This window comes from Amphibalanus amphitrite, unplaced genomic scaffold, assembly GCF_019059575.1.
Source record: "Amphibalanus amphitrite isolate SeventyFive unplaced genomic scaffold, NRLGWU_Aamphi_draft 000984F_arrow, whole genome shotgun sequence".
Lineage (NCBI taxonomy): Eukaryota > Metazoa > Arthropoda > Thecostraca > Balanomorpha > Balanidae > Amphibalanus > Amphibalanus amphitrite.
Window position 1 is genome coordinate 40,007 of NW_024882478.1, and position 12,992 is coordinate 52,998.

The following is a 12,992-nucleotide window of genomic DNA, read 5'->3' on the forward strand; positions in this document are numbered from 1 at the left end:
GCGTCGGCAACAATCGCGAATGCGGCGCACGTGTGACAATAAGCAGAGGTCATTACAGAGTTACGACGTACGGGAATGAGTTATCAGCTGTCTAATCGTAGACAACACAATGTCGAGCCTTAAAGTGTAAGCCTGTATTGGTATTGTTTCTTTTATTTGGCTGTCGAACATTATTTATGGTTTGAAATATGATTTTATGTAAAATAATTGATATGAAAAAGCCGTCTCTTAAGTTATGACCCCATTTCACCACACGCAAGTGGCAGAAATGACAATGATCAGCTGACGCATTTTTCTTGGCCGAAGTCAGAGCGCGCGGCCCGACGCACCACCACCGCACCACAAAGTATGAGCAGAAGCCGCGCCCAAAGCCAGGGCCCCGGTAACGTGAGGTAGCCGAGTCGGGGCAGCGTGCGCTGACCCAAGCCGGGGCCGCAGCTTTGGGCGCGGTCTACCGCATCCCCGCGGGCAGCCCCGGGCTATCACATGACACCGGGAGGACGCGCGGCCCCGGCTTGGGTCAGCGCACGCTGCCGCGACTCGGCTACCTCACGTTACCGGGGCCCTGGCTTTGGGCGCGGTCTACCGCACCACCTAACAGGCGTGTTCGAAACCGCAGGAGATGATGATGAACGGGTTTATCGAAACTTGATTGGATGAGCATATCGGTAATAGCGATTTCAGTGTGTGATTTATTGTTCATAGTGGTGTGAAATGTGGTTGGGGTACGACCGACAACCCGTCGGGGCGAATTTCGCACTGGGGTACTCAAAATTTGAAGAATTTAAGACGTTTCCATGAGTTTTGAAGGTATGGATAAGTTCTAAAAATCCGGTTCTCCTTATCTGGGCCATTAACTCCATACGGTCCAGGAAAGCTGGCACACTACCTTTAACCACATTTGAACGCAATTTAAACGTTATTTGAGCGACAATCACCAGTCCACCCGCGCAACGGTTCGCCGCGTTTGAAATAGGCTGCAGCGACGCTCGGCCGCGGCGTGCCGGCGGAGAGTGGGCGGAGCCAGGCGGTTGACGTCACCCAAGTATGACGCACGCAGCACAGATCTATGCTGCAGGGACCCGAACAGCCTGCATGTGAACTGGGGATCCATAGAGCAGTGCCTTCACCAGTCAGAACCTAACATCAACATGGAACAAGATAACCATACTGATACATACCTTTTCTAATATTCTTGGTAAAAGATATTCGTTTTTAGAATTAAATTCATTAGTCCTTACAAATATTATCAACTATCCAAGGCCCCAAACGAGAAAACATTCAAAATCAAAATAGAAACATCAAAACGTTGTGAGGTCCGCCAGAAATGTCTAATTGTCGACACGATCAAGGACACGATAGCAATGCAAGGACAAAACAGGCGTAAAATCACTGCAAAATTTTGTTGGGTTAAAGTACTGCAAAATCGTAATGGCAATAAACTTTTAAAGGAAATAGTTCACTTTTTAACATGGGTTTTGAACTGGAATAGCAGTTCCGTAGCTTGGGCTGAGACGAGCATAAATCAGGAGCTTTTACAGCCCAACGATCACCCTAGGCAAAGATATTCTATTTCTCGTCCCGAAAAAGGTGTCTTGCGTTGAGGATCTGTGCCTTGCATATATTTCCATCCAGTATGAAAAGAGCATGGGTCCCGAAAATTCTTCAGAAACTAGAGAAATTATCTACGAGAACTCTAGAGAAATTCTCGTACTGATCAATTAGGACATTCAGGGGAACATTATCAGATCGAGCAGATCGCCCAAATGCCGGTGGCTGCGATAATTTCTCTGTTTCTGAAGAATTTTCGGGACCCATGCTCTTTTCATACTGGATCGCTGTGCCTTACAGAAACTGAAAAGTTCTTCCTATATCAAAATATAGAAAAAAAATATTTTGTTATAAAAAGGTTTTATTTTCTTTGCTGATTATTTTGAACATAAAAAATAATAAATCGTTGCAAAAAAAAAATAATTTCGTGAAAGTGAACTATTTCTTTTAAGTACTGCAAGGTTGCGATCATGACTTAAAGGGACCCTCCCACCTTCAAAAAAGTTTATGAATTTGCATGAAAGTGATGTCGCTCGGTTCAGAAAGAGCGAAAACGAATATCTACCAAATTTCACCGAAAAATATTCACCGGTTTTCAAGATATTAGACTTTTACTTTTGTTTACTTTTTTGGGATCTCCGCTGTTTCTAGCGACTTTATTTTAGAAGTGCGGCGTTTGCGGCAGATGTTGCGCGCAAATAGCATATACCACCGCGTGCTACAAAACGTTTTAGTCAAACATTTAAAAATCGTTAGATATCTGCGCTGACGTCACACATTCAGAGGGGTATTCCTAAGCATTAGCCCCTCTGAATCAAAATGCTGCAATTTTGAAATTCAATATTTCCGATTTAAGGCATTTCTCGATGTTGTGAGTGCCGAAACCGGTAATTGTGAGCCAGGGACCCCATTTTGGCTATCTCAACTCAAATCTAATGTTAAGGTGGGAGGGTCCCTTTAAGTGCCAATTTATTAACGTAGAAAACAAACTACAGTTTGCTGTTAGTACCTAGATATAGAATAAATACCAAGAGTTCTGAGACTTACCTGATTTCTTCCCGAACGTGTTCCAAAATTGTAACCTTTATGCAGTAGATTAGCGTGCGTAAGGCATAGCATATATGACGCTCAAATGCGCCATTTTCACATCAACACGGAATCATTGGCCTTGGAGAAGGGCATTGGTATTGACTCAGTTTTTGCCAGCTGCTGCCGTATGGTGGCGCTAGTAGAACTCTATTGTATAATACGCTCTGCTAGCGCCACCATGCGGCGCCAGTTGGCTAAAAATCTGATCAATACAACGGTTTCTGGAGAATGCCTTGGATTCATTTTTAGCTTTATGGATTTATGCAAGGGCATGTTGGTTTTATGAGCTGTCTTCTGGCCGTGATAGAAATAATTTCAAAGCTGTTATAGTTATGAAATGCATTTGAATATCAAACATGAACTCTGATTTCCGGTGGGCACAGTGACTGGTATGCACTGAACTCTATAATGTGGAATGCGCATCGGCCGCGTATATTCGGATGCAGTATGAGTAGAGCATGGGTCCCGAAAAATTATTCAGAAACTAGAGAAATTCTCGCGGCCACCGGCATTTAGGCGATCTGCTCGTGCTTTTGTCACTGGAGCGCTTCTTTCACGGAGATTGCGCCGGCCGCCTGCAACGGACGAGAAATACACGGCTTTGCAATCCGGCTGATCGTGGGAAAATACAGCCGGAGGTCTCGGCTCTATGCAGGTATACCACCGGGAGAGATGTATTTATTGTATAGTATATACCACTGGCTCGATGTATAGCCTGCAAGTTGGCTTTGGTGCAAACATGTCAAACAGGGTATAGGGCGGGTCGATGTAAGCAAATGAGACGTTCAGTTGACAATTTCCGATTCTTATTCAATAATTACGACCAATTATATTTTATTTTGGGAAGTGTTATTGGGACCGGAGCAATAAAATCTCATTTTCCCCTGTCTCCTTACCTATCTCCCAAACCCCTTGCTCACGATCATCTTTCCTCTCTTTAGGTATCAGTCTCCTTCCCGTCCTCCCCGAGTCTCTGACAAGTAATATCCATATCTCTAAGTCTTTTCCTTCATCTGATCCTCCTTTCTCTCACCACCCTTCTCTCTCTCTCTCTCTCTCACCACCCTTCTCTCTCTCTCTCTCTCACCACCCTTCTCTCTCTCTCTCTCTCTCTCTCTCTCTCTCTCTCTCTCTCTCTCTCTCTCTCTCTCTCTCTCTCTCTCTCTCTCTCTCTCTCTCTCTCTCTCTCTCTCTCACCACCCTTCTCTCTCTCTCTCTCTCTCTCTCTCTCTCTCTCTCTCTCTCTCTCTCTCTCTCTCTCTCTCTCTCTCTCTCTCTCTCTCTCTCTCTCTCTCTCTCTCTCTCTCTCTCTCTCTCTCGTCCGTCTGTCCATCTCTTTGTCCGTCTCTTCGTCCGTTCGCCCGCCCTTCCGTCTCTCAGTCCGTCCGTCCGTCCGTCCGCCCTTCCGTCTCTCAGTCCGTCCATCCGTCCGTCCGTTTCTCCATCCGTCCGTCCATCAGTCACTCTCTCCGTCCGTCCGTCATCAGTCTCTTCGTCCGTCCATCCGTCTCTCCGTCCGTCCGTCCGTCTCTCCGGAGGTGCAACTTTTCCCAAATAGTTCTTGGAACGTCACACAGTATATCGAACCCACATATTACATAGAGGTGCAACTTTTTCATGTCCCACGTTCACCACGTCCAACGTTCTAACAGGTCCCAATTTTCCTGCCTTTTGGGTCATTGACCTGACCTGGAAGGTCAACCGATGACCTAGGACCTTAAAATTGGGTATCATCGGCGATCTCGTCACGGGCAACACGCTGGTTTTTTCCGCGAAGCTCTAGCTTGATCAGGAGCGAAACGGCAAGGGGTTATACCTTATACGTTCGCGGCTGGAAAAAAAAACACCTATACGGGCGAGGGTCAAGTTGAAAGTATTAATTTGGTTCAAAACGATGATGTAGATAAGTTAGTTATTTAAATCTAAATATCCTATGACGAGAGCGATGGACATTTTTGGTATGCAGTGTTATCCATGGAAAACAGGTCAAAGCTATTGAGTTTTTAATTTAGTGGTCGCCGCTTACTAATCATGCGGCATACACGCCGCACATAACCGCCAATGCCGCAACGCAGCTTAAATTTCGAAGTAAGCATTTAGTCTCACCCGCATTCATATGGTACCCGTCGTGTGTGTCCGAGAATTTCTCTAGTTTCTGAGGAATTTTTCGGGACCCATGCTCTGCTCATACTGCATCCGAATATACGCGCATCGGCCGCCAGATGGTGTCCAACGGTGCCGCCATGTTGCGCAGACCAGAAAGCGGCCGCCGCCTGTGTTGGGGAATAGGGAATTCGGGACCTCGATTTACGTTTTCGGTCGCTGCATCCGTTACGTTCAAGCTATGTGGACACGGAACCCAGTATCTTACGCAGAATTGAGTGGAGAACAAGATGAAATCCTAAAAAATCCTCAGATATAAGGAACTATTACGTTAAACCCTTATAAGTCAATGGGGAAATATGAAAACTGCTATTTTGGCGCCGAGAATGATCTGAAACTATCTCAAGCATATAGAATCATGATTTCATGCACTCCTTGCAAGGTTCTATGCTTCATATTTGCATTGTTGCCCTTGCGTGACGTCATTTGTGACGTCACAAGGGTCACAATTTTTCTTCAATAACTCCCGATCAAATTGAGCTAGCGAGTCGGGAAAGCCACCAATGGACTCAGGAAGACCTGCCGAATCGAATGATATGCGACATGACCTCTTTCGACCAACTTCGTGACCTAGGGGTGCTGACCTGACCTTGACCTGAGGTCAACACCCTAAGTTGACCTGACCCGAACAAAATGTATATCATTCGATGCGCCTGAGCTAGCTAAACACGATGATGCCAAAATCGCGGCTCTACGGCCATTTTTGGCGAAGTGATTTACCAAAAACCGAACCCTTGCCTTAGATCACTTGACCTGACCTCAGAGGTCACCGGTTGACCTGAGGCCTTTACAGCGGGTTCCTACCAGTCACTCTGCATTATACTTTGCCGCATACGACCACTTTACCGCTTAATTCTAGTTAAATTAGCGGCGCATTAGCGAGGTGGGTTCAATCAACCCCCTCGGCCGAGGCAAGTGTAGGTCCGGCGAGTGAATTTAAGGAATTCTGAAGATACGATCGTGTTCCCCACTCAATTCTGCGTAAGATGCCGGGTTCCGTATCTACGTAACTTGAACGTAACGGATGCGGCGGCCGCAAACGTAAATCGAGGTCCCGAATTCCCTATTCCTCAACACAGGCGGCGGCCGGTTCTTGGTCTGCGCAATATGGCCGCCACCGTTAGACACCACGGCCAATAGGATTGAAGCGGCAGTGCTCCCCTGTGCTGGTATGTCAAGGTCTTTGAAAAGGCAGGTGAGAATGTCACTGGTCAGCCTTGCTTCAATTGGATTTGTGTCCATTTATAAATGGATTTCAGTCATACCTTAACTGAACCTACATATGTCATACCTTACTTACCTACATATGTTATTGGTATTTGATTTCTACAGGCTACAGCTCAAAATATTGCTAGGTGTTGCACAGCAAACTGAATGGAAGTGATCCGTACAAACATTTGGTGAAATGTTTTCTGGATTGCTAGCACTTAGAACTTGTTTATTCTGTTGTAGGTGACAAGATAAGAAATTGAAGCAAGACTGACCAGTATGCTATAGAATAGGTAGCCCAATCTGCTGGAATATTAAAATTCAAAAGTGGAATTGGGACTTATGAACTGGAAACTGCATCAACTATGACTATGTTTGCCAAAGCATAAAAAATATTGATATTTACTTTAGAGCACAGGGAAATGATAAGACCCGGTTGGACCCGGCCAAATATTTTGGGGGACCCGGTCTGGACCCATCCGGGTCCAGACCGGTTCCATAGACCGGGTGGCGGGTCCCCGGGTCCACATTTTGCCACCTCTAGTTACCACCCTGTCGCGTTTTTCGCGTGTGAATAAAAAACCGCGGCGCGTAGCGCCACGCCGCTTGGGGTAGCTTTTGGTACATCAATTTTGGACAATGTCTGAAATTTTTGACTCCAGGTCATGTCAGTTTGGGTCAGGGTGTTGACCTCTGGTCACGGTCAGGTCAGCGCCCCCACGTCACGAATCTGGTCGAAAGAGGTCATGTCGCAATCATTCGATTCGGCAGGTCTTCCTGAGTCCATTGGTGGCTTTCCCGACTCCCTAGCTCAATTTGATCGGGAGTTATTGACGAAAAACTAGTATGACCTTGATGACGTCATACATGACGTCACGCAAGGTCAACATTGCAAAAGTGACGCATCTAACCTTGCAAGGAGTGCAATGTGCATCAAATCACGATTCTGTGTGCTTTAGATAGTTGGAGATCGTTCCCGGCGCCAAAATAGCAGTTTTCATTTTTCCCCATTGACTTATAATGGTGAGGTCACGAAAATGACCTGGCCTCATGTGACCTTTAGGAAAAATCCGAGATATACAGGTTGTGAGACTCGTAATGGATACTAGATCCTGCAAGCTTCATTTCCCCGTGAAAGCTCCTCTGGCACTTGGCAGTGAGGGCGTTGCGAAGTTGCGACATCCGAAGACCGTGCATAGGTTCACTTATGACGTCATAGGTCAGTGACCTGACCTGACCCGAAAATGCAGTTGGTGTCAAAAGATCCGGCTTGAATCAAAGGTCAGGTATGCCAAGTTTCAGCTTCTATCACCAGCGTGTTAGGAGCTATCGCGAAAAAACCCTATGGGGAGGGGGCGGCACCCTCCCCCCCCTCGGCCGCCGTGGGTTAACCCGCGCCCCAGTGGCGGTCTCGGCCAACTTCGCCCTAGTGAGGGGGGGGGGCATATGTTACCACCCACCTCTAACTCAAAAACTAAGAGGGCTAGAAAGACGCAGTAAAAAGCAGTCGATAGCTCTCAATACGTACGTTTGAAAGTATTTCGGTCATTTTTCACCTTAGAGCAATATTGGGGTCACCAGAGGTCATCAAAGGTCAAAATTTGCCAATTGTCATTATATTTTTCAGAAAACATGCCGCTATCTCAGGAACTATGGTAGCTAGAAAAACGCATGGAAAAGCAATCGATAGCTTTTGAACTCTTCTTTTGAAAAGGTCATTATCAATATTGTCCTCAGGTCAACGGTTTAGCCTCCAGAGGGCAAAAACTCCAAAAATAGCTGTTTTTACGAAAAGTGTTTTTCGACAATAACTTTCTACTACAAAAAGCCACGACATTTCTATTGCCAGAATCGTGTTCCCCTCACCGAGACGCGTCGAATGAACTATAATTTGACCTTGAAAGGTCAACTTAAAAATTTGACCTCAGGTCAAGGTCATGACCTGACCGGAAAAGGTCATGTTGCATATCAGTCGATGCGTCTCAACAAGACAAACACAATGAGACCATCCCCAGCGTTCTATCTCTTTCCAATCGCGAGTTATTGGCAAAAAACTGTTTGTAGCCTCAAATGACCTCGGATGACCTTTCTAGAGGCTATCAGCAAAAATGACACCTTGGTCATCACGAGTGGACTAAATCATTGTGATTCTGAAATATTTGGACTGTTCCTATGCGTACACACGGATCTAGAGGCATTTTCATTTTTCTCCATTGACTTGTAATGGAAAGGTCATGCCACTGACCTGACCTTAGGTCACGGATATAAAAAATCCGAGATATACAAATTGTAGGCTCCCATAACAGCATGCAATCCACCAAGTTTAAAACCTTTCTGACAAACACTGCAGGCTGGACATGATTGCAAACTTTTTTTAAGGCTTGGTCAGTTAACTTGACCTGGTGACCTGACCTGACATGACCTGGAGTCAAAAATTTCAAGTTGACCTGACCCAAACAAAATGTATATCATTCGACGCGCCTGAGCGAGGCGAGCACGATGCTGCCAAAATCGCGGCTCTGCGGCCGTTTTTTGCGAAGTTATTCACCAAAAACTGAACCGTACTTTGGGGCACTTGACCTGACCTCAGAGGTCACCGGTTGACCTAGGACCTTAAAATCGGGTACCAATCTCTGCGTCTCGTAACGGTACACAGTCACACGCTCGTTTTTTTCCGCGACGCGCTAGCTCCACCAGGGGCGAAACGGCTAGGGGGTTCGTACCCGCCCCCTCCCCCCTCGGCCGGCGCGTATGTAGAAAACCAATAGGTCCGGCGAGGGTTAAAGCTTGTTTGTTCTGTTTTTACCCCCAGCCATGGCACCTGTCAGCTCCTACTTGCTGTGGTTTTCCAACGAGCTGACTGAGTTCCGCGAGCCCGAGTTGCGCTCGGTGCTGTCCCTGCTGGACGTTCGGTGTCGCTGGACGCCCCAGTCGGCCCAGGAGCCCTTCCTGGTGGTCGAATTCGACAGCGAGGCGGACGCCTGCGCCGTGGCCCGACGCACCGTGGCCGTCAAAGCCTGCGTGGAGTTATGGGCAGCTGCCGACACGGAGGACGAGCTACACCGCCAGCTGCGTCGCCGATTGGAGGACCACCCGGAGACGGTGCTGCCCCATCTGTCCGCAGACACCTACCGCGTCAACGTGGACGCCTTCAGCAAGAACCTGACGTACGAGGACAAACTGGCACGCATAGAGGCGATCACCGACGTTCTCCCGCTGACGGGCGCGGTCAGGCTGCGGGATTCTGAACTCTGTCTGCAGCTGATCGAACACTACGGGTCGGACTCGAATCAGGCGCCGCTGCGGCCGCTGCGGCTCTACTTTGGTCGCTGGCTGTGTGACGGACCACGTGCTACCATCACTCAGCACTCCCTGAAGCGGCGCGCCTACATCGGCAACACGAGCATGGACCCAGAGTTAGCGCTCATTATGGCTAACATGGCACGCGTCGGTCCCGGTCGGCTCGTCCTCGACCCATTTGTCGGCACTGGATCACTCCTGGTGGCCGCCGCCCACTTTGGTGGCTACGTGCTCGGTGCTGACATCGACTCTGCCACGGTGCACGCGCGCACCAGGCCATCGCGAGTGCAGGAGCGTGGTCGGCGGCGTGGTGAACATGAGAGTATCGCGGCGAACCTGCGTCAGTACGGCCTCCATTCGCGCCTGGTGGACGTGCTGGTGGCGGACGCAGCGCGGCCGGACGTCTGGCGACGCGGTGTCACCGTGGACGCGATCGTCACGGACCCTCCGTACGGTATCCGGGAGGTGAGTCAGGCGGGCTACTGCGCCGGGGCGCTGTTCGCCGACCTCCTACAGCTGGCCGCAGAGAGGCTCACCCTCGGCGGCCGGCTGGTGTTCTGGCTGCCCGTGGCGCGCGCCGAGTATGCCGCCGATCAGCTGCCGCGCCATGACTGTCTGCGACTCGTGGCCAACAGCGAGCAGCCGCTGACGTCTCGCGCCAGCCGCCGTCTCATCACCATGGAGAAATGGCGCGAGTTGACTGAGGCAGAGCGAGGTCGTCCCGGCGCCACAGTGCACCCCAGTATGGACCTGTTTCAGGAGCGCTACTACAGCCCCCGGCCTGTGGTACCCCCCGGGAGGGCGGCGACGGGGGCAGGTGATAACGAGACTGAGCGGACACTCGATCCCACCGGCTGTGTTGTGGAACCCGAACAGTTGCACAAATGTAACGGTACAGTTGAGAAATGTGAACGGTGACGAAAGTCAGAACCAGCCCATGACGATGACACGGTGTAAAGGTCTGAGTTTTGTCGGTGGCAAGGTTTGCCCTCCCTTTTGAGATAAGTTGCTTCTTTGTGGACGGTTTTGTTGTTTCGAAGTCCTGGAGCTTTCGCCCGTTTGCAAGTAAAATACTTATTTTTATACAAATAAATTTTGTACTTTGAAAGTTAATATTTCTTCGTGTTTCGCTATATAGAAGAGTGGATAGGAGAGTGGATATATGGTTCTGTTGAGCACTAACGAACACTGCTCTGAATCGGTCATGAAGGCCGCCTACGGTTTAGCCAGTGCCGAGTGCAATGTCGAAAATGAGACCTGTTTCTGGTCCCAGCCGACCACAAAAGATTTTTTCTTTGATTATCGGTACTATACAGCTGAGTTTTCATGTTTAACTAATGAAGAACTGTGCTAACTTCATCGCAGTAACTACTCACCGCTGCGGAAGCTTTACGATGACTTCATTACGAGTTCTTCTGTCATTACTTCACGTCTCTCCGTTTGTTTCTTTGTTTTTAACGTCACAGCTGTGCCGTTAACGTCGCACTGCGTCCCGTTTAGACACATCTGTTCCCACATGTGAGCGAAGCTGCGCGCTCCATTGTTGCTGTCGTCGACGATGAAAAATGCCTTATTCGAGCACGCACGGTCTAGCCAGTTTCGGCCCCATGCGCGTGCAGAGCTCTCTCTCTCTCTCTCTCTCTCTCTCTCTCTCTCTCTCTCTCTCTCTCTCTCTCTCTCTCTCTCTCTCTCTCTCTCTCTCTCTCTCTCTCTCTCTCTCTCTCGCTCTCTCTCTCTCTCTCTCTCTCTCTCTCTCTCTCTCTCTCTCTCTCTCTCTCTCTCTCTCTCTCTCTCTCTCTCTCTCTCTCTCTCTCTCTCTCTCTCTCTCTCTCTCTCTCTCTCTCTCTCTCTCTCTCTCTCTCTCTCTCGTTAGCGGTGATCGATATCGCTTTGTAATTGGTTTACGTCGAATCTCAAGGTATTCTCCCATGCTTTACACCACGTAGTTAGGGGAAGCCGGGGGAAGCCCGGCATAGTAAGCTCTTTTCATTTTTATTACATACCATACGTGCTGTATAAAATGTTGATATTCTGTTATCTAGCTAAGTTCATTGGCCGTGTTTTCCCAAAAATTCGGTTTCGTGGAATAAGTATAAGGTTGAGAAAATCGAGTTTTAAAAAAGTGTTGATTTTTCTGGGGTAAGCCCGGCATAGGGGTAACGCCGGCCACCTCCCCAGCGCTTTACAACGAGTTTATGAAACCATTATGTCATATGTGTCTTCCAAATATTAACGGAAAGTGAAATATTAAGGTACTGATAAGCTGTGGACATCTTAGAGTTTATGTCACTACTGGTATTTTAGCTAGCGTCTACCACATATACAGTACAGGTCGATGAAAATCGTGATGCAAAATTGACAAAAAATGTGTATTTCAAAATTCCTTAAAAATTTATTTTTCTTTTTACCTTTTTGCATCATATTGCATATCATTCGACTCGGCTGATGAAGAAGAACACAACGACACCATTTTTGAAGCTCTAGCTTCATTGTCTGTCGGGTAATCTGCAAAAACGTAGTTTGACCCTAGTTGACCGTAAGTGACATGACTGGCTTTGTCTATGATAACATGTTTATTTTCGAAATTTATCTTTGATCTAGGTGTAAACCAAACCTGCTCAGTACCTATTATCTCATGGAAAACAGTGGTTTAGTGGCATTGCTCTCGGTTGGGGATAAGCTTGGCCACTCGCCCGGGGTTACCCCAATGTGCTAATTTTTATTTTAGAACAGCGATATTCGAAAAAATGTCATACTTCAGCCAGTCTGCCTCGTCACCCCTGACTACAAACACTTAAACGGTCCTTACATAACATTCGTATAAATATTAGTACTGTATGGTACAACATTAGCAGTGCAACATACCTCACTTTTTAGCTAAAAACCCTCAAAATATCATTTTTGCGCTATAACTTTAACAATATGCAATTTTTGTTAGCCTTAACTTTTTTGCTGGTGTTACCTTAGCTGCCACGCTGAAAGGACAAACAGTTGAGCATTTTATTGTGAATAATTTAGCCGGAAACGGGGTGGCCGGGCTTCCCCCGCGCCCGGGCTTCCCCCGGCTTCCCCTACTCACACTCGCCACCAGGCACCAAAGTCTGACTGCATGTTCGGAGCGTCGAAAGATAACAAAAAAAAAAAAAGACTTTGGCTCTTCTTTATATTTCCTCAGATCTACGTATTATTCTGTACCAATCTTATAGAAATGGAGCACCGAAACAGGAGCATCAAACAGCGGCGAAGTGGTTGAGGAGGCTGGTAGCCTTTTAGGCCGCTGTACTGGCTCCAAATAATGAAGAGACTTGATGCGCTTATTAGTTTATACTTTGTGCGACTGGCGGGCAAAACTGCATGGCAGATTGGTGGTTCACTCTGCACGCTACACAGTCAAAGTCTCAACAAGTCGGCAATGATCGGATAAAATATTTATACGTTTTTCCCTGAAGTGCATTCTCTGTATCGAAAAAGTCGTGGCGACATTTGAGACACGCTATTCATTCGAACGGAGAACTAGCATGCTCTCTCAGCAGTTTATGCTGCCAAGGATTTATTATGTTCTCCGCGCATGAAAAGAACCTCTCTCCAAGTCTCTCGTCACCCATTCTGTCCTCCCGCGGGCCTTGCCGCTCCTCTGCTGACGGAGACACTGGCTTATCGCTCCCCCACACCAGAGTCCC

At 47.8% G+C, this 12,992-nt stretch overlaps 1 protein-coding gene across 10 annotated transcripts in view; it reads left to right on the forward strand.

The window, feature by feature from the left end:
• The window catches only part of LOC122368863 (tRNA (guanine(10)-N2)-methyltransferase homolog), a 34,409-nt gene extending 23,989 nt beyond the window's left edge, over positions 1-10,420 (forward strand). For 6 of the 10 annotated variants that reach the window (XM_043343140.1, XM_043343139.1, XM_043343143.1 and 3 more), the window contains one exon: positions 8,825-10,420. In XM_043343140.1, the coding sequence (XP_043199075.1) occupies positions 8,827-10,230 (1,404 nt within the window). In that variant the 5' untranslated portion in view covers positions 8,825-8,826 and the 3' untranslated portion in view covers positions 10,231-10,420. The other 4 variants (XM_043343148.1, XM_043343149.1, XM_043343145.1 and 1 more) reach the window with 4 other exon arrangements.
• Positions 10,421-12,992: the final 2,572 nt, after the last annotated feature.